The sequence below is a fragment of the Populus trichocarpa genome, chromosome 7, assembly GCF_000002775.5.
Source record: "Populus trichocarpa isolate Nisqually-1 chromosome 7, P.trichocarpa_v4.1, whole genome shotgun sequence".
Taxonomy (NCBI): domain Eukaryota; kingdom Viridiplantae; phylum Streptophyta; class Magnoliopsida; order Malpighiales; family Salicaceae; genus Populus; species Populus trichocarpa.
In genome coordinates, this window is record NC_037291.2 from 11,881,487 (window position 1) to 11,902,620 (window position 21,134).

The 21,134-nt window shown below is 34.3% G+C and overlaps 2 protein-coding genes across 5 annotated transcripts; both read left to right on the forward strand.

Moving 5' to 3' along the window:
• The first annotated feature begins 635 nt into the window (after window positions 1–635).
• Window positions 636–5,880, forward strand: LOC18100941 (probable mitochondrial adenine nucleotide transporter BTL3). The gene is made up of 4 exons (XM_024605072.2): window positions 636–1,628; window positions 2,339–2,642; window positions 3,871–4,338; window positions 5,380–5,880. The coding sequence occupies exons 1-4, from the start codon at window positions 1,171–1,173 to the stop codon at window positions 5,452–5,454; spliced, it is 1,305 nt and encodes a 434-aa protein (XP_024460840.1). The 5' UTR covers window positions 636–1,170; the 3' UTR covers window positions 5,455–5,880.
• A 2,714-nt stretch (window positions 5,881–8,594) lies between these two features.
• Window positions 8,595–18,842, forward strand: LOC7456909 (calmodulin-binding transcription activator 3). Of its 4 annotated transcripts, none has more exons than XM_024605283.2 (13): window positions 8,596–9,010; window positions 9,655–9,774; window positions 10,704–10,819; window positions 11,119–11,207; window positions 11,880–11,922; window positions 13,419–13,629; window positions 13,777–13,890; window positions 13,992–14,311; window positions 15,098–15,628; window positions 15,823–16,505; window positions 16,974–17,550; window positions 17,689–18,012; window positions 18,493–18,842. In XM_024605283.2, exons 1-13 carry the CDS (start codon window positions 8,971–8,973, stop codon window positions 18,598–18,600), a joined length of 3,276 nt encoding a protein of 1,091 aa, XP_024461051.1. In that variant the 5' UTR covers window positions 8,596–8,970; the 3' UTR covers window positions 18,601–18,842. The 4 variants fall into 4 exon arrangements, with proteins under 4 accessions (XP_024461053.1, XP_024461051.1, XP_024461052.1 ...); XM_024605284.2 differs by having other exon boundaries at window positions 13,422–13,629; XM_024605285.2 differs by lacking the exon at window positions 9,655–9,774 and having other exon boundaries at window positions 8,595–9,010.
• The last annotated feature ends 2,292 nt before the right edge of the window (window positions 18,843–21,134 follow it).

Here is a 21,134-nt window from a genome sequence, read left to right on the forward strand (position 1 = left end):
ATTTATGTAGTGTTATTAAATAATATCGGTTATTCACGTGAACAATACCTAGATAATTCACCTGGGCACTGTTCACGTGAACAGTGCCCAGGTGAATTATTCACCTGACAGACGCGAGAAGTAGCAGCTCTCAGCTGCTTTGTGGAACTGACGGTTTCAACCCAAAATACATGGGTCCTATACGAATAGTTTAGTGTTTTTTTAGTTACCAAACATGATAGTTTACGCGATTGGCTTTAAAAGCTAAAGCTATCGCGTAAAAAAACACCTTCTAATGCTAAGCAAACCGGAAGTTTTCATAAATTTTGAATTTTTTTTATATATTTAAGTTTATTTTGATATGTTAATTTTAAAAATAAAAAATATTATTTTAATAAATTTTTAAATAAAATATATTTTAAATTACAACCACTATTCCACTACTGTAATTCTAAATAATAACAGTAATTTAGATGCACAGAAACAACTTGGTTGGTGACGAATTTGGAACCAAAACACAAAATCAAAGCTGCGAAAAATGACAATAACAGAAGAAAGAGCTCAACTTTCATCAAAAATATTCTAATACGCGATTGCCGCCGCCGCCTCTGAATTCCATGTTCCCCGAACAAAACTTCTCGAAAACTTGATAGATCGATCGAAGACAGGATGGGAAAATAAATTTACAGAATCAGGACTCAGTTCCCAGTAGAAAATAACCTCAAAAATTCATTGAAAAAACAAGAAAAATGTGTGACGCGATTGCCGCCAAAGAATTCCGCTTTCTATTCTATTCCCTCATAAAATCACGTCCTTGTCTCCAAATCCACCTTTGTTTGTCATAAGCCAAAGACAGAAGGAACCAAACCCATCAGAAGAAGAAGTCCACATTTGGGCAACAAAAACAAAACAAGACCGATGCAACCTATGTAACTGTAGGCTGTAGCAATTCAAGCCAAACCCCACCCGCACACAGCAGAGCATCGTCTCCTACGTTATTCCCCTTGTCATTTTCACATCCCCAACAACAACAACAACAACAACAACAGCAAATCTAATACTATTCTCTCTTCCTCTTCAAGCTTCTCTTCATTCCTTAATCCTTATAAACCATTTCTCGTGCTGTTAGTATCATTCTTCTTCTTCTTGCTAAATCTATCTTCAGTCTTTCCTCCTTCAAGTCCCGTTATAATGTACGGTCAAGATCATCATTTCTTTGCCTCTTTATTCAAAGACAAAGAATCTGAACTGCCGGATCAACAACCCTTCATTCTCGGGGGTCTGTTCCTAGATCATAAAACCATCTGTCCTCCTTCCTTTGTTTCTATAGTTTCTTCAAAGAAGAAGGGAAACAATGACAGTCATTCCTATTTGTCGAAAAGAACCTTGTTAAGGTTTGAGAATATGCGGCGGCGAGGTAGGAAAGGTGGCGTGTTTTTATCTGTTAGCTTGTCAATAAAGGGGGGAGAAGAAGATGGAGATGAAGGGAATGTTGGGGAGTCAATTGAGAGTTTGGGGCAAGATGGGGTTGAGAAAAATGTCGAGTTGGTGGAGGAGAAGGAGGTTGAAGTGAAGAGATCCGGTACTTCAGCAGCGTTGAATACAACTAAACATCTATGGGCTGGTGTTGTGGCTGCTATGGTTTCAAGGTCTTTCTTTTTTTCTTTTTATTGCTTCAAGATTTATGAATCTTTTTTTAAGTTAGTTATAATTGTAGCATCATATATTTGCATCGAATTAAGTGGTAATGCAATTGAAGATTGTTTCGTGATTGAATTATATTTTGTAAGCAAGAGTTACTAATAGAGGTCAATTTTTGTTCACTAACTTTGTTAAAACCGGTTATCAGAAGGATTTTAAATAGAGCACTGATTTGATTTATGCGTGTCTTTTTGTGTCTGTGTTCTGCTTAATTGTACAAGCAGAAAACTACTGCAGTTTTTCTTTTATACTAAATAAACTTCTCTGATGATTGTCTGTTTTGGAATCATGTATGTCAAATTGCAGCAAGAAAACAAAATTGAGAACATTTCGGGCTCCGAATCTTTATTAAGAGTTCTCTATGATAATTGCTCAACTTAATCTTTATTAAGAGCTCTCTATGATAATTGCTCAACTTTCTTAGAACATATAGTTTTCTTAATGGAATTTATTTATGGTTTCTCTAAAAGTTTTAAAAGCCTTTAGTTATGTGATTTGAACTGTGTGCAAACGGGTTGTTAATTTAACTTTCAAGTCCCTTACACTGTGTATCTCATGTACTGGCTAATGATCCATGTATATGTATTAATTTATTAGCTCTTTTTTGTTCTAATTAATGAATTAATATTTCTTTTGCATCATATTTGTTCTGAAACAGGACTCTTGTAGCACCTCTTGAGAGGCTGAAGCTGGAGTACATAGTTCGCGGTGAACAGAAGAATCTTTTTGAGGTCATCAAGGCGATTGCGGCGACACAAGGGTTGAAAGGTTTTTGGAAGGGAAACTTTGTCAATATTCTTCGCACTGCTCCATTTAAGTCCATCAATTTCTATGCTTATGATACATACAGAAATCAACTTCTAAAATTGTCTGGGAATGAGGAAACCACAAATTTTGAGAGGTTCCTTTCTGGTGCTGCTGCTGGAATTACTGCTACTTTGCTTTGCTTGCCGATGGACACTGTACGTGGTTAACTTAGACTTCAACTCTCTCTTCATGATTTACTGCCATGAGCTTCTTTAATTATTTTGATTTCAATTGTTTCATGTTCTGTTTCATGTTTGTTACATCTTAGTTTTACTGCCAATAGAAGTGGTTGGTTATTTCACGAGTCACCACAGGACTTGGAAGTACCATACTTGACTAAAGCACTGGTTTCTGACCATTAGTTTGAAGTGAAAATTTTGTGTTGGAATGTTTAGGGACCATTCATTAGGGTGTAAAAATTGTTCTCAGGTATCTTTGTTGTGTTTGTGACACAGAGGGGGGCTGTTAGTAGCTCAAGAAAAGAGCTTTTGTACATATAGCAATGGTAAATAATTATTAGTGGATGAGAAGAGAAAAAAAAAAGAATTGATACTGATGAGAAAGATAAAGTTAGAAAATTGTATAAAAAAAGATAGAGGTGGACAAACAGAAGAGGGGGTGAGAAAAAAACTCCACTCAGCTAAATCTCTTTCTGAACTAGTTGGGGCAGCTGTAGAGAGACAACAGATAAAAAAGATATTGTACAGGAAGAGAGTGACAGAGACTAAAAAAAAACTAGGGAAAGACATAATACTATCTATGATAAGGGGTGAAATTTTAAACCATCCCCATAGGTGAAACTTTTCCTCCCTTTGGGTAACCAAATGGGTTGAAAGCTGGCGAGTTTTTCCTTTCATTCCCAAACAAAAACAGCCTAATGTTCACATCTTACTAAGTCCAGCTCCCTCAGGAACAATCAACATCAATGCATAATTTCAAGGAGGGCACCTGGGGATCTTAGATTTGAATCTGTTGCATGTTACTAGGCCCAGGTCCTGCCGAAGCCCGCTCAGATTTTCACCAATAAAATCTGCTGCATATTCATGTGGTTTGCTAACGCCTCCTTGGCCATTACTGAATTTTCACATAGTTTACTTGTTGCAGTCATGGATTAAGTTGATTCCCTCATTGATTTTATAAAAGTTGTGACATCCATCCAATCACCTGCAAGGCTGCAAATTGGACGTAGGTCTACAAGCTCTAGTTACCATCCTTAGAGCTGCAAGTTAGTTAACATAAAAGAACCAACACAATAATGATTGCACTACATTTTACTCTCATTCTTCATATTTAATTTACTTTCTCAGCTTTATCATGTTATGGTGGGATTTTTTTTAATGTAAATAATTTGTAATTGATGCTAAAAAATGTGAAATTTTACAGATAAGAACGAAGATGGTTGCACCTGGTGGGGAAGTTTTGGGTGGTGTAATTGGCACTTTCCACCACATGATCCAGACAGAAGGTTTCTTTTCTCTTTATAAGGGTTTACTACCCTCGTTAGTGGCAATGGCGCCTTCAGGTGCTGTTTACTATGGTGTTTATGATATGCTAAAATCAACTTATCTTCACTCGCCGGAAGGAATGAAGAGAATTCTGAACATCAAACAAGAAGGTCAGGAATTAAATGCATTGGAACAGCTGGAGTTGGGTACCATGAGAACATTGCTTTATGGGGCAATTGCTGGTTGTTGCTCTGAAGCTGCTACGTATCCATTTGAAGTTGTGCGGAGACAGCTTCAAATGCAAGTCCAGGCAACAAAGATGAGTGCATTGGCAACTTGCATAAAGATAGTTGAGCAAGGAGGCATTCCTGCTCTTTATGCAGGTTTAATTCCCAGCCTATTGCAGGTATGACGATGCATAACTTCTGTGTACATGAACTGTTCCTTTATTTTATGAAGTTTCTAGCTTTAGATGATGGTCCAGAGAGTTTGCGGCTGAATGCAGTTTTCAAACCATAAAGCAGTTGCCGCTTATCTTTCTTATTAAGCCTCAAAACTGCTTTGTTTTGACTGGTTGTGGGTCTGCCCCACCATTTTTTGTACTGCATAGCTCATCGAATTAGACCTTAATATAACCCCTCTAGGTGAAGGCACCATGTTTTGTACTTGCATAGCTCCTCGAATTAGACCTTAATATAATCCCTCTAGGTGAAGGCACCATGTTTTGTACTGCATAGCTCCTCGAATTAGACCTTAATATTGCTCCTGTAGGTCAAGGCACATAGTTACCTTTATTGTTCAAGTCATATACAAGAGCCATGATGTTTTCTACTGTAATCTCAACAATTCTTCAAGGGCCATTGAAAGGAAAGTTACTGAATAATGGTAGAAAATAGCAAGTCTCTTTGGTATTTGCCTCTACTAGAACCCCACTTTCACAATCATGTACCTTAGGAACTTCTGATTTGTCCAATCACACATCATTTTTCATGTCGTCTTCTTAGGAGGGCAAGGGTATATTGATTACTGTCAGCTGCTTTCTAGCCCCACCTTTCCGGCTACTATTCAAAGCCTCCTATCTGTTTCAAATTCCTAATATGTCCATGAACAAAACAGTTTTTAAACAATGAGAAATCAGAATCTAGGATACGTAACTGCGTTGTGTCAAGATATTTTGTTTTGGATTTGGCGCCTTTAGTTGCCGGAACTAGCTGTTGCGATTTATTTTTTCCAATATTAAAAATTTGAAAAAAGTTGAAATAAATCTCACTTAATTAGCTTAAGTTTGAAACGTTGATGAATATTCTCATATGAAATTAATCTGGGACCTGCTACTTGTTCACATCTTTATTACTTTCCTGGCTCTTTGGAGCTCTCCATAATTCATATCGAAATCTATTTGTTCTCAATCCTTTCCAACCCATGTTTTCTTTCCCCGAACCTGCAGGTTTTACCATCAGCTTCAATAAGTTACTTTGTATACGAGTTCATGAAGATAGTGCTCAAAGTCGAGTCAACATAGACAAAGCCTTGGAGGGGGCTGATGTTTCTGAAGTTCATGGTGTCTCAAGTGGTGTTTTCTGGGACCGTTTGGACCATTCTAATATACCTTGTGTACTGTTTTTTTCAACAGAACTGAGGGAAAATAACCCTCCATTGGTTTCCAGCCTTTCCCTGGCATTTTTATAAGGAGAAGTGAAAGGGAAAATCTGAGTTTAGTATAAAGAAAATGGGAGAGAAAAAGGCATTGAATGCACATTTACTTGCAAGTTAAAAGCTCTGTCCATGTTGCATAGGAAATAGAAATCAATCTTGCAACTGTTGCTGACTTTTCATGGATTGTCAATTGCAATCACCGGAATCGAAAGTTGAAACCCTCTGTTGAGAAGTAGAGTTGAATGCATTTCAGTTGACTTTTGAAATAAAGATAACTCATCTATTCTGACAATTGTGTATTGAAAATTGTATTCAATCAATATCAAGATATTTTATAAAATAAGATATGAATATGATTGTATTTATTGAATTATAAATCTATATCCTAAAAAACTCATGATTTAAAATATAAACATAAATAAAATATGAAAATATTTTATAATATAATATAATATAAGATATGTATATGATATGATTGTATTTATTGAATTTATTTATTTAAATAAATAAAAGATAAATCTATATCCTAAAAAATTCATGATTTAAAATATAAACACAAATAAAATTGATTGAAAAAATTTATGTTATAAAAAATATTATATTAGGCCGAATACATTAGTAATATAATTTAAAAATAAATATTTTTATGTTAAAAGATAAACTTCATTTGTATAAAAAAAATTATAAATGAATTAGAATAATACCTTGAAAAATGAAATAAAAACAAAACAACTAAAAAATACTTATATTAAAAAAAGACATGTAAAAATCGTAATCTAGATCATGATACTGGGATAAACTCATAGAAAAAACTTTAAGACAATCACAAAATTAATATTAAAAAACACTAATATAGAACAATAAGATTATACGAAGTTGGATTCCCAACAAATTAAATGTTGAAAGATAAAACCATTAAAAATTTAAAAAAATAAGGACCGAAATGAAAAGGCAAACTTATAAAAAAATTGACTAAATTGAAAAAAATAAAAAATTTTATAAATAAAAATAAAATAAAATTAAAGGCTTAACTTTTTTGGATCAAATAGCACATATAATTTTACTATAACCTACAATAATACACTCATATTATTTAGTTTTTTAAGTAATATTCTCATAGGCATGTTTGGTAGCGTAAATTACTTTTCAAAGTTAATATTCAACACCAGCAATATGGGAATTTTGTTTTTGAAAAACAAAAAAAAATAAGTATTAATAATTGCAATTTCCCCCCGCTGTCTCGCCATTGCCAACCATCTCTAGCAGAAGAATAAGAAGAAAATAATATGATTATTTCTTGCTGCTAAAAACGGGCAAAGGACAGCCACATAGTGAAAGAGTGAAAAGTAGGTGAAAATATGCTACAACTTAATTCATTTATTTTTATTAATATGGGTGACCGGGTCAATTTGCGCGTACCTCGACTAATCTTACGAGTCTTAAAGTTAATGACCATATAAGTCTTCAGTTGCCCTGAGATTTGTAAGACTCGAACTTGTGACCTCTAGAGAGCAAATCTAGAGTCTGACCAGTGAGTTATATCCTCAAAGTTGCTACTACTTAATTTTAAGGAATTGGGAGGGGGTAATCTTAATTTAGCCCCTAATGTATTATTTCATTAATAATTGAGTTTCAATTTAATTTTATCAATTTTACCATTGAAATTACACCAGTAATGTTTAAAATTCTGGTAACTATTGTTTTTTAAAATATATATATTTTTAAAAATACATTATTATTTTTTATATCAGCATATTAAAATAATTTAAAATCATTAAAAAAAATTAATTTAAAAACAAATTTTGAAAAGCATTTTTTGATCAATTTTAATTTTTAATTTTGATATATTGGATGGAAGCATTTATTATTCTCTTAACTATCGTTAAAAGATGGATGCATAGATGGTTGATATTATCTAATGTTGATTTGACTTGGAGTGAAATTGATTGAAAGATTATGAAATAATTAGGCAATATATCAATAGCTAAATTGAGTATTTTTTTAAATTTAAAAACAATTACTGAGTCTCTGAGAAAATAATATGGTGTTCAAACATTAATTAATGGTATCATATTATTTATTTCATTGACCCATCTTGAAAAAAAAATGAAAAGAAAAAAAATAAAACTCATAATTCAATTTCGCGAGCTTAAAAAATAATTAATATAATATTATTAATTACTTTGTATATAATATAAATTTATCAAGGTTTTTCCATAACAATAGACAAATACCTGGAAAAATATTATCAAAATAATTTGGTGAGGCTAATTATTCTAACACGCAATGATTGATTATGTCAAAATTTTAGGGCATTTTTTTTTCTTGTTCGTACACAATCTCCATCATACTTTCTAACTATTTGACTTTTTTTTTTTTCCAAAAAACAAAAAGGATTTAGCTAGTTTTTATACAGGTCTGTCATTGTATCGTGTTTATAGTTTTTTTTTTTAAATAGATTTTATTAAAAGTATATTAAAATAATATTTTTTTATTTTTAAAAAATTATTTTTGATATTAAAATACCAAAATAATTTAAAAATACTAAAAAATATTAATTTAAAACAAAAAAAACAAAATACCAAAACAAACAGGGCCTCAATGTACAATATTAGTGTTATGAACATTATTGGTGTTATGAACATTATTTACAGCTTGTCGTTTTAAGTATTATTTTTTTTAATTTTAATTTTAATTAAATTAAATAAAAATATAATTTAGCTAGGTTAGATGAAATTATAAATCTAATGGATTGGTTGAGATTATAATGGAAATTTGTTAATTTAAAAAAAAATAAAAAGATAATGGAAATGCGGTTATAAATGTTATTTTATGTATGTTTAATAAGATATTTTTAAAATATTTTTTATTTAGATTTTTTTTAATTTTTAATGTTCATATATTAAAATTATTAAAACTTTTAATTTGATATTTTCTTTTTAAGATAAACACTTTTTTAAAAACCATGGGAAAACTACTTCTTATTTCACACATGGATTAAGATAAAAAAAGAAGAAGAAGAAGACCATCCCGGAAATCACGTCAAAGGTAGACTCGACCTCACTCGGTACTCTCCTCCTCCTCTTGCCCAAAGTCCATTTTAGCTGCTGCTGCTGCTGCTACCCAAATACCTTCTCCCCCCCCCCCCATGTCCGTACCCCCTTTCAGCTTGATTTTCTGTCTTACTCCCTTCAAATGCTATCCTTTAGATTTCTCCTCTGATTGTCAGATCAAAACACAGAGCTTCGTATTTACACTTCTTAATAATTTATTTTGCACAATAATTAACGTCTCTTTTCAAGATTTGACATCACATAAACAGAGGCAGAGATAGAGACTAAAAAGGAGGAGGAAGAGGAGGAGGTGGAGGAGTTGATCAATCATGGCTGACACTAAACGGTACCCTCTTGGTAACCAGCTAGGTAAGAGAGTTTCAACTTCTTCTTTTTTTATTTATCTTTTTTTCCGCACTTTGATTTAGGACTATTCGTTTGTACAGTGTATTATAGAATTGTGATTTTGGGAATTTATGCTGTTGAAGGTTTTCATTTTTGTTTTTGATGGCTGGCTTGTATATATTTTAGATGAGGAAGATGTTAGCAGGACTAAGGTTCTGATCTGGGCTTAAAGTTTGGGTTTTTATGGGTGGGTTTTACTTGTAGAACAAAGGGACAATTTTTTAAGCATTACCACTTATTTACCAGTGCAACAGTTCATTAAAGATAATTTATCTACTAAACCTAGTGATAATCTTGGTGTTCTTTTTGGGAGGGTCTGAGCTTTTGAAGAGGATTTTTGCTCAAGATGTTATCATTAATTGATAACTGGATTTCAAAACAACGATAACGCTGGATTAAGATTTATGTTTTATTGTTAAGGGGATAGATTTCCATGCTATATCAGTCCCCAATTTCTTCTCTTATACAGTCTTGAAGGTGGTTTAGAAATGGTGGCATTAACTATCATGCTTTATATTCTCCTCTTGTCTTTGTTTGTTTTTACACTTGATGTTGTGAAGTTACCGATGATGTGCATTTTAAAAAAATTGTCATCCGCTGGAATGCAGATATTCAGCAAATACTGCTAGAAGCGCAGCATCGATGGCTACGACCTGCTGAAATTTGTGAAATTCTTACCAATTATCAGAGATTTCGTATTGCCCCAGAACCTGCACATATGCCTCCAAGTAATATTTTGTCAGCATTGCTTTCGTTGATTAATTGTTCAATGAACCTTTCCCTGTAGTTGCCTTTCATAAACTTCCATGTGGATAATAAGAGATCTTTTTTGTTTTTAGCTAGTTCGTTCTAGTTATTTTCTTCTCTTTCATGAGAATCTACTATGAAATTTGTTTTGCATCTGATCCATGTGGCAAGATTCCTTAAAACTCCTAACTGCTTTTTGAGTCAAGGTTAATGTTTTGCAATATTGCAAACTTATCTCTCGTGGACAGCCCGAGGATAATGGTGTCAAGTGTGGGTGAGAGACCATAGAATCTGCATATCTTTGATAGATTCATTTCAATAGTTTTATGTTTCTAAGATTGAAATGATTTTCAGATCATTAATCAAGAGTTCACCTGTTTTTCTTTTGTGTTTGAACCTATCTGTCGGGTTTCAAATTGGACATCATTCTCACAAGTCTACAGCAGCTGAAGCATAAAATTGCAATCACATTTATTCTAAATCAACGATTTGGTTTGGATTTTTTTTTTGTCCTGTCATGTTATTCAACTTTAAAGGAAATGACAGAACTACTTGTTTAAGCTCACTTATCCAATAAAATATTATTTTTTTCAACTCCAGTCACTTATCAAATACAATTGTATTTGTTTGAATTCCAAGTTTCAGTGTTTTCTTTTATCTAGGGAAAGGCTCCTGCAATAGGACTCCTCCCCATTTCTTGTCTGATTACTAATGGGGCTAGAAGTTGCATTTTAGGTTAGGAGAAGCTCATAGATGGCAGTATAATGTGTAGCTTGAGTGCTTCTGTCTTATTGTAGTGTTTGTGCGCATCAAGTGTGTTATCTTCTCCACTACGGGCGCACAGGCCTCCATTTGATTAAGTTCCTATTAGTAAGGTACAATTGTAAACATATCTTGGCTCCAATTTCAGGTGGTTCACTGTTCCTCTTTGATCGCAAAGTGCTCAGATACTTCAGAAAAGATGGCCATAACTGGAGGAAGAAAAAAGATGGGAAAACTGTGAAAGAAGCTCATGAGAGGCTCAAGGTAAGCATATTAGGGTATTTGAATCAGGCATCTTTGAGCCAGTGCCTTTGTCTTCTAGCTAATGTATTTTACTCCGCTGCAGAGGCATTGTTTATATTTAAGATTTATGTGTTTTTTCAAATCATAATAACCGAAAAAAAAGTGTAAGCATATTAGGGTATTGGAATCAGGCATCTTTGAGCCAAAGCCTTTGTCTTCTAGCTAATGTATTTTACTCCGCTGAGGCATTGTTTATATTTAAGATTTATGTGCTCTTTCAAATCACAGTAACTGAAAAAAACAAGTGTATGTTCTTTCAGTCTGGAAGTGTTGATGTGCTGCATTGCTATTATGCACATGGAGAAGATAACGAAAATTTTCAAAGACGCAGTTATTGGTTGCTTGAAGAGTGAGTCCTTGAATCTTTTCATTTTTGATCTTCCAATATCTTGGTTTTGGATCTAAATACTTGCATTTCAAACTATTCGTCCGGCCTCATACGTACCATGGTTTATAAAGTGGCATACCTGGCAATATTTAAGAAGATTGGATTGGTTCTAACCTGTTGATATATGTGTATTTCACATTGAATTAATAGCTTTCATTTTATTTTATTTTATGAACGTCTGATTTTGTGATTATTTCACGTTCTACTTTTGGGTTTCAATTAATTAGAGGCATAACAACGAAGGCTTCAAGCTTTTTGTGTAACTGAGGAAATTATTGACCTTCATGAGTTCTGTGGTAATGAATTCCTTCAACTGCTTTTTTTTGGTCTGTTTTTCAAAAATTATAGGCATGGTCACAACCTTTCTAAAAAACCTTGGATTATGTCTGTTAGCACACATATACAGCACGATTATTGCTTTGACGCTTAAAATCTTTTTATGTGTGTTCCATTTCATGTGAAGTGTTAGATTAGCTAAAGAAATCGGCAGTTTTGGCCATCACCTGCTCCTCGTAGCTGATATTGTTGGTTTAAAATGCCTTCTTGAAATAACAGCTGGTTTCTTTCTTCTATATTCCATTTTTTAGACAGATGACCATCTTCTGTTTCTTACGTAGCTGTCCTCTACTGCAGGGAACTTTCACACATTGTACTTGTCCACTATCGGGAAGTAAAGGTGACATTTTCTTCACCGCTCCTATCTTTTATGCTCCTTTTAGCTATCTTAGTCTGTCACTCTGTGTTCCAAAAAGTTCAGCTTTGTTGGGTAACTTGAAAGACAAGTCTACTTTTTGCTGCCTTTATTCTTTCTCAAATATTTATTTGGCTGTGCTGAGAACAATAGAATCCAATAGCTTTTTTTCTTCCGTGGGTTAGTCTCTGTATTTTCCAAATAATAATTTCACTATACCAGTACTTGGAACCCCTCCCACACCAGGCAAAAAAAAAAAAAAAGGATTGAAAACATTAAGGGAAAAAGGAAACAAATCTGTCTCCAAAATTTTGAATGTGGAGATGTATTAAATAATAGCGCACATGTATTGTCCACACCTCCGAGGCTCCAACATATGAAAATTTTTAAGTTAGGAATAGGAATCTAATGATGAGTAGTGCACATGAATGGGCTGTGATGGGATTTGATCCTTTTGGTGAAAATGATGCCTTGATCATTGGATTGTGACTGTCATTTGATTAAATTGGTATGCTGTGATTTTTTTGTCATATTGTAGAATTTAACAATGCATGGATGTCTTTTGTCAACACAATGAAAATAGAAGTTATTTATCTGAGGATTAAATCCATCATGTATCCTTGGTGCAAAAGCTATTAGATGAATGCTGCACATGCAAAACTATAAATCTATATTTAGGGTGTGTTTGGGAGTGTGGTCGAACCTCACTTTTAAAATTTTGAATTTTTTTGCTTCAAATTAATGTTTTTTGGTGCTTTTGGATCGTTTTGATGCGCTGATGTCAAAAATACATTTTTTTTAAAAAAAACATTATTTTAATGCATTTCCAAGCGAACATTTTGAAAATAACCTCTACCACACTTCCAAACAGGCCCTTAGACTAGAGCCGTAAAGCAGTTGTGAAAAGAGATGATTGGTGTGTGTATTTGTGAACCAGAATAAGTGGCAGTAATTGGATAAGTTCAACAAAAAATTATCATGTATTTTTTATACAATGAAAATGATGACACATGTGTAACACTTCCGCAGGTGGAATCTAAACCTGAAATTTATCTACTTTTGCCTTAAATGAATGCGACTACATATATGTTTTAGACTTTAGAGCAGGATTATAAAAGGAATTTATTAAATAAGATACCTTCAGCATGGGATTGAAGTTTTTGTCTCAAATGGATTAAAATACTGTTGAATTTCAGGCTGAAAATTGCTCATGAGAATCTATCTGCACCTCTGTTCCGACAGGAGAATCTATGTGCGCTTATTTCTTGTCTTTGCTGCTTAAAATCACGATTCAGTTATTATATTCATGTTATTTAGTTTTTTGTTACTCTAACCTAAGATGGCTATCATGAATGGAGTATCTCTTATTCTAGAAGAGGAAAATGGTTGACCTTAAAGTTTCTTCATTCACTCGTGTGTATCATCTATCAACTCAGCAATCTTGATATTGGGTTTGAGCTGCTTTAATCTTCATATTTCAGCAGGGAACCAGGACAAATTTTAACCGCATTAAAGAGCATGAAGAATGTATTCCTTACTCTCAAGAAACTGAAGACACAATGCCCAGTTCAGAGATGGACACTTCTGTTTCTTCCCGTTTCCACCCTAATGGTTACCAGGTGCCTACAAGAACTACAGATACAACAAGCATGAATAGCGCTCAGGCATCAGAATATGAGGATGCTGAATCAGGTGCCTTTTTTATTCATTTTTTGTGCATCAGTTTCTATTGACAAGAATTTCTGTGTCAGTTTCATTAGAAGATGTAGTATAGCTTTCTGTATGATGAATGCTTTGGATTTTTCATATTCTTACATGTGGAGATGGTGTTTATTGCAGTATATAATAACCAAGCCAGTTCCACATTTCATTCTTTTCTTGAGGTGCAAAAGCCTGCAATGGAGAGAATTGATACAGGCTCATCTGTTCATTATGATCACATGACGTTTTCAAGTAAATTGGTTCTGATGTTTTGATCTTTCTAGAGTAATTGTCCCAAAAGTTTTTACCCTATACACAAGAACTTACACAATAATCCTTGTTACTTTAAATAGGTGATTATCAAGGCAAATTGTCAGCTGTTCCTGGGATGGACGTCATCTCACTTGCCCAAGTGGATAAAACTAAAGAAACTAATGGTACTGAATCAGCATGTGAGCCTCAGAAAGTCATTGACTTGCCGTCGTGGGAGGATGTATTAGAAAATTATGCTCGTGGAACTGAATCTGTGCCTTTCCAGACTCTTTTGTCACAAGATGATACGGTAGGAATCATCCCTAAACAAGAAGATGGAATACTGGAGAAGCTTTTAACCAATAGCTTTGATAAAAGGGAGGATATTGGGAGTCATATACTTGATCAGGAAGCATGGCAGGTACTATGTGATCCTTTCTGTATGTTATAAATCCTTGCATCACATGCTTAATTCAGATTAAAGGGTAGTTTGTGAATGCCAAACTCTTCTTTGCAATAGTTTTCAAGGATGGAAGGATGGTGGTGACTTTGTTTTTGGTTCATATGCATCATGAGTGAAATTGATGAGTGGTTATATAGGTCTCATTCCCATAATTGCTTCTCATGCAATCGATTATAATATATACATGAACATTAGATATCTATAATGCATGTATTATCATAAAACGGTATGGCTGGGATAAGAATGTTAGGATTGATGAATTGTAACACAAGACAAGACTTGGGTAGGATGAGTCATATGAGTACATCTGTGGGAACGTTGAGGTGACACAAATGAAGATAAGTCGTGAGATGGTGGTTTCTTTTGGCCATTTCTAACTTCAACCTGTTGATACACTAGGGAGAAAAAGTAACACACTGAAGTATTAGGAGAAATCAGGGGAGACTGATCAGAAATGGTGTGGGGTGAATTGACAAAGGGTGATCCAGTTTTACAATAGTTTAAAGAAATTCTATCCCATAATACAACTGAATGAAGGCAGATTCATCATCCATGTAGTCAATCTCAACTAATTTGGGATTCATGCTTAGTTGAGTCGAGTTGTGAATGACTGCCTACTATAGTTAAATTCAATACATTTTCAAATTACTGCAAATGTCTCATTATATGTTAATTATAGATGTGTTATCTTTTCTTCTTCTGATTCACTTATCTGTTTTGGGCTTTAACTTGCCTTCTAAACAGTCTATGGAGGGTGTTTCTTCACATCTATTAAAGTGGTCCGTGGATCAAAAGTTGCTTCTGAACTCAGGATACGATCTCACTGCTAGGTTTCCTGATCAACAACTTGATAGTGGCAACTTAATCAATACTCTTGAGCCTTTATGTACACAGGAAAACGATCTCCATATCCAAAATGACATTCAAATACAGCCTGCAAATGCAGATCATGGTATGACCCTAGAGGGAAAATCAATGTACTCTTCTTCGGTGAAACATCATATATTGGATGGTTCAGGGACAGAAGGTTTGAAGAAGCTTGATAGTTTCACCCGATGGATGAGTAAAGAACTTGGAGATGTAGAGCCACAGGTGCAGTCCAGTTCTGGGTCCTATTGGATTACTGCAGAAAGTGAAAACGGGGTTGATGACTCCAGCAATCCTTCTCAAGGAAACCTGGATGCATATTTGCTTTCTCCTTCTCTCTCCCAGGACCAACTCTTTAGCATTATTGATTTCTCACCCAACTGGGCATATGCAGGCACAGAGATCAAGGTACTATACAAATATTAGTATTTCTTGTGTGCTAGATTGTGCAGTAACATCTAAGTTATTGAATGTGCCAGCTTTTCCTTATAGACTGGATTGAGGTTTCTGAGCTGAGCTACCACTCCTTGCTGGGGCATATCATATAATGCTTCATTTTGATATTATAATGTTCTTTTCTCATTTATTCTACATATATTTAGGTCCTAATCATGGGAAGATTCTTGAAGGGTCGAGAAGCAGCAGAAAACTGCCAGTGGTCAATTATGTTTGGAGAAGTTGAAGTTCCTGCAGAGGTTATAGCTGATGGTGTTCTTCGTTGCAATACTCCCTCGCATAAGGCTGGCAGGATTCCTTTTTATGTTACATGTTCAAATAGGGTAGCTTGTAGTGAGGTGCGTGAATTTGAATACCTCAGCCACACCCAAGATATTACCTATTACTATAGTGACAGTGTTACTGAAGATCTTAATATGCGATTTGGAAAACTACTGTCCCTGAGCTCTGTCTCCCCTTCAAAATATGACTCCAGCAGTGTGGATGAGATTTTGAGCAGTAAAATCAACTCATTGCTGAATGAGGACAATGAAACATGGGACCAAATGTTTAAGCTTACTTCAGAGGAGGGGTTTTCCTCAGAAAAAGTAAAGGAACAGCTTGTTCAAAAGCTACTCAAAGAACAATTACATGTATGGCTTTTGCAGAAGGCATCTGAAGGTGGAAAAGGCCCTAGCGTATTAGATGAGGGTGGCCAAGGGGTGCTACATTTTGCAGCCGCCCTTGGCTATGATTGGGCCCTGGAACCTACTATAGTTGCTGGTGTAAGTGTCAATTTTCGCGATGTTAATGGATGGACTGCACTTCATTGGGCAGCATCTTATGGCAGGTGAGAGAAATGTGTTTTCTTGTATTTGCTTTTTTTTCTTAATTTTTATGGAGCAAACCTTGCTTCTAGTATAGTAGTATCTCCTTTCTTGTCTTCCTTTCAGTTCACAGCACTTCATATTGCAAGCTGAGAATTAGCATGGAGTATGATACCATGATAGTTTATTGGACACAGGAGTTTTTGATAAATTTACCAGAATAAAACCAAATAAGCTACTGAAAAATGTTAACTAGGGTGCAAGCTGCTGTCATCTAGAAACTGGGCGGCTAATCTCATAGAATAGGGGAATTTTATTAGTGATGTTAGGATATTATCAATTATATAGAAGTGGCATCAAATCGAGCTTTAATCCTAGCTGGGATCAAATTACATCAGCAATTTGTGGTTCTTAAAATTTCATGCTAGTTTCTTTTTTCAAAACACTTATTAAATTTGTACACTTTTCTTGTATTTTGGCTCGAATATCAGAGAGCGAACAGTTGCATCCCTCATCCATCTAGGTGCCGCTCCTGGAGCATTAACAGATCCAACACCCAAATATCCCACCAGCAGAACACCTGCTGACTTAGCTTCTGCTAATGGACACAAAGGAATTTCCGGCTTTCTTGCAGAATCTGCTTTGAGTGCCCACCTTTCTTCTCTGAATTTGGAAAAGCAGGATGGCAAGGCTGCAGAATGTTCTGGAACACAAGCATCACAGACAGTTTCAGGCTGTAATGCAACTCCAGTCAATGATGCTGACTTGCCAAGTCGACTGCCCCTGAAGGATTCATTAGCTGCTGTTTGTAATGCTACTCAAGCTGCTGCTCGTATTCACCAAGTCTTCAGAGTTCAGTCCTTCCAAAAGAAGCAGTTAAAAGAGTATGGTGATGATAAATTGGGAATGTCACATGAGCGCGCTCTTTCGCTTATTGCAGTCAAGTCACAGAAGGCAGGGCAATACGATGAGCCTGTTCATGCTGCAATACGAATTCAGAACAAGTTCCGTGGTTGGAAGGGTAGAAAAGAATTTTTGATAATCCGGCAGCGAATTGTTAAAATTCAGGTGCGTACATTGTTCTCTCTTGATTTTCTGCTCTTTTTTTTTGTATTACTCACCTACGTAACTTTCTCTGACTTGTTTTTTCCTTTTACAAAGCATATAACTCTTGAAATCTAACCTTGAGTTTTTTTTCTGGTGAAGGCCCATGTAAGAGGCCACCAGGTCAGGAAAAACTACAGGAAGATAATTTGGTCTGTAGGCATTCTGGATAAGATTATCTTACGTTGGAGACGGAAAGGAAGTGGTTTGCGTGGCTTCAAATCTGAAGCACTTACTGATGGTTCCAGCATGCAAGTTGTCCAGTCAAAGGATGACGATGATGATTTCCTTAAAGAAGGCAGAAGGCAAACAGAAGAAAGATCACAAATAGCCCTTGCAAGGGTGAAATCCATGCATCAGCATCCAGAGGCAAGAGAACAATATTGCAGGCTGCGCAATGTTGTTGCTGAGATCCAGGAGGCCAAGGTAACAGATTATTATTTTTATTCTTTTTCCTTGCTAGTTGCTTGACAGTTGTTTGCATTGGAGACAACAGTGAAGGGTTGTCATCACACTAGAACTTTCTAAAATACTATTCATTATATTAGCTGCTGGGGGATGTACAGTCCTCTTCAGTATGCTATGCAAGTCAGGTTTTTGTTGGTACTTTGGTAGAACATTGTTGGAACTAAACAGTTTATGATGAGCAGACTAGGTTTTTATTTTTATCTAGAAAGCGATCAGTGGACTAGGTTTGAAACCAAGGGAGATATGAATTTTTCAAATCTCCTCCACTTTTATAGTGCAGAATAAGATTCACATCATCTGTGGACATGTAAACCAAGGGGAAAATGTTTTCCTGAATTTCAGAAGTGGTGGTTTCAATGACAACCATGAGCTCTCAAAGAGATGAAGCAAACACTGTTTTGTTAATCTGATTGGTTTTATGATCTGTAAATCTTGCAGGCTATGGGCGAATGGGCTAACAATTCTGAAGTGATGGCCGAGTTTGATGACCTGGTCGATCTTGGAACATTAATGGATGATGACTCTTTCATGCCTTCAAATTCTTGAGCCGACCTCGGTTATCCTATTTGAATAGACTGAAATTTGTTTGTAAATGTCCCTATTGAGTCTCCTAATTATTAACTGAAGTAGGTTAGGAATGTATCAGATGGAAGCAGTAGTGCTGTATTGTCTTGGTGTCTATCTTTATGCACAGTAATAACGTGTAGTCTTGAGTTGTAATAAGAACACTGAAGTTAAAAGAGAGATGGTATATGATGAACAAACTTAAAAAGTTTTTTAGTTAGCAAGTGGTTGGCGTTCATGGGGATCTAGTATTTGCTTTGAAGCTTTTTCCAAAACAAACAAATAGAGGGCGGTAGGGTCTTTTTCAAAAGAATTTAAAGCAGGCATCTTTGATGGAAATTCTGCATTCCAGAAACTTAGAAGACTCTTCTTGCCGCAGCCTTGAGGCTTCGGTGGCAAAATATGCTAGGAGGAATTGGCTTGTTTTTGTGGTATTTCCTTTTTATGGTCCAAATTTTTATACTCTTCACGTTTTTTTTTACTAACAATTTTGTTACCCCTTTTAACCATGTAGCAGTGAGAGGTACATACACTAGTGGATTTGCAATTGGTAGTTAATTGATTACATGCAAATTGTTCGGAAAGTAATTTTTTGTTTTTCAACATGGTAAAATTCTTTGATTCCCAAAGTCTCTCTATTCCATAATATAATACATCAATTATTTTTGTAATTATCTCTTTTTAGGGATAGCTATAAAACGAACCCAATATGTTCTCTTTTTTGTTTTGTTTTTAATCTAAGGTTTAAGAAATTATAGTTTGTTAAGATAGTCAATGGGAAATATCAAATTAAAAGAAAAAACATGTTTGTTCTTATATAATAAATGTTAATCTATATAATTTTCTGACAAACTTGTTTGTCTCTTCAAAACATGATTTCTCTCTCTAGTCTCTCTTCTTTCTCTACAAACATTTATCTATATAGAAACATTATATTTAAAGCATGATCATTTGTTTTTTTTATATTTAATTTCTTCACGCAAGTACCGGAGCTAAAAACCTCTTATTGATATTATTTTATTCAATTTTATTTGTCGGGAGCAATGAATAATAGTGGTGAGGTAAGTTTTTAATTGAATTGTGATTCGGTGGCATGTGCATGGAGTTATTTTATGTTAAATTAGTGGATAATGGTTAAAATATTGTAAATATACACTTGATTTAACAAAATAATCAAAAAAAATTAATTTACCATAAACCTTATCTCCAAGCTTTGAAAGCCCTATATCAATTGGTTTCTATCTAGCTTGATTATAATATTAAGTGTTGTAGTAATGTTTAAACTATTGTTTTCTTTTTGTAATGCATGTTTTGTTAACTAAACATAAAAACCCTTAATTTTATCAGGAATTTTGATAAAAACAATTTAGAAAGTGAAAGAACTAAAAGGGTAAATGTTGACACTAATAATGTGCATTATAAAGATGGTGATAAATATGCAGATGATGAGGAGAAGATAAATGATAATTATATCCTTCTAATGAGGAAGGATTTAAATTTGTTAATGAAGAAGAAGATGAATGAATTGCTAGCTTAAATGGTGAAGTATGTTTTGGTAAAAATTTGTTAAGTAATTTAGAATCAGAGAATGAATGGAAGATAAGCTGCGACGAAGATGATGATAATATTGCATTTAGTTCAAAATCAGACAATAGTTTTGAGGTTTTTGATGTTTCTAGGCCCTACTTAGGAGTCTATCTGAAACAATTATCAGATCATGGGTTAAGTGGGTTGACTCGAATTAGCCCAAGTCGACCAAATTTTTTTGTTTTATAAAAAAATCAAAATGATACCATTTCTTTTTTAAAAGGAAAATATTCAACAGGTTTTCACTAGATTTTCTCCGGGTTAACCAAAACATGGTCAACCTAAGTTATCACATCATGAGTTTAAAAAAGTTAATACGGGTTGACATCGTTTTCTTTTCCTGTTACATCCTTCGAAGTTGTTCGTTTTAAAAAATAAACTTTGTTATTTTCTTTGGTTTTCTTTTGAGTCAGGTTACCACTGTCTCGTGATCTAAGTGAGAAGTTTATCCAGGTAGCTTGGGTTTTTTTTATATCACTTTTTTTATTGTCTTTCAAAATTTAATTCTCTTTAAAATTAATTTTTTTTTTATGTTTTGCCTTATACGAGGTTATTCTGCCTGTATAATTCTACTCGTAGTTGACAACCTTACTTGGTTTTACTAGTACTTTACTTTTTAATACTTTTTTTTACTTTGATTTTTATCCTTCTATATTTTTATTCATGGAGATTGACAATTATTATTTTTTTTAGTTCTCTTTTCATGATGTTAAATCGTGATTTTTTTTTTTTGTTCTTTAAAATACAATGACAGCTCTTAAGTATCAATTTTTTACACTGCAAAAAAAATTAACCCGACCCAGCAAAAACCGAGGCCACCAATCTAATCCACTCCCAAAGAATGATTGGTAAAAATTTATCGGAAGGCGGCGCTGTAGAAGTTGTATCTCTACCTTCCAAAAGATTCATCGAGTTAAGACTCACCAGCC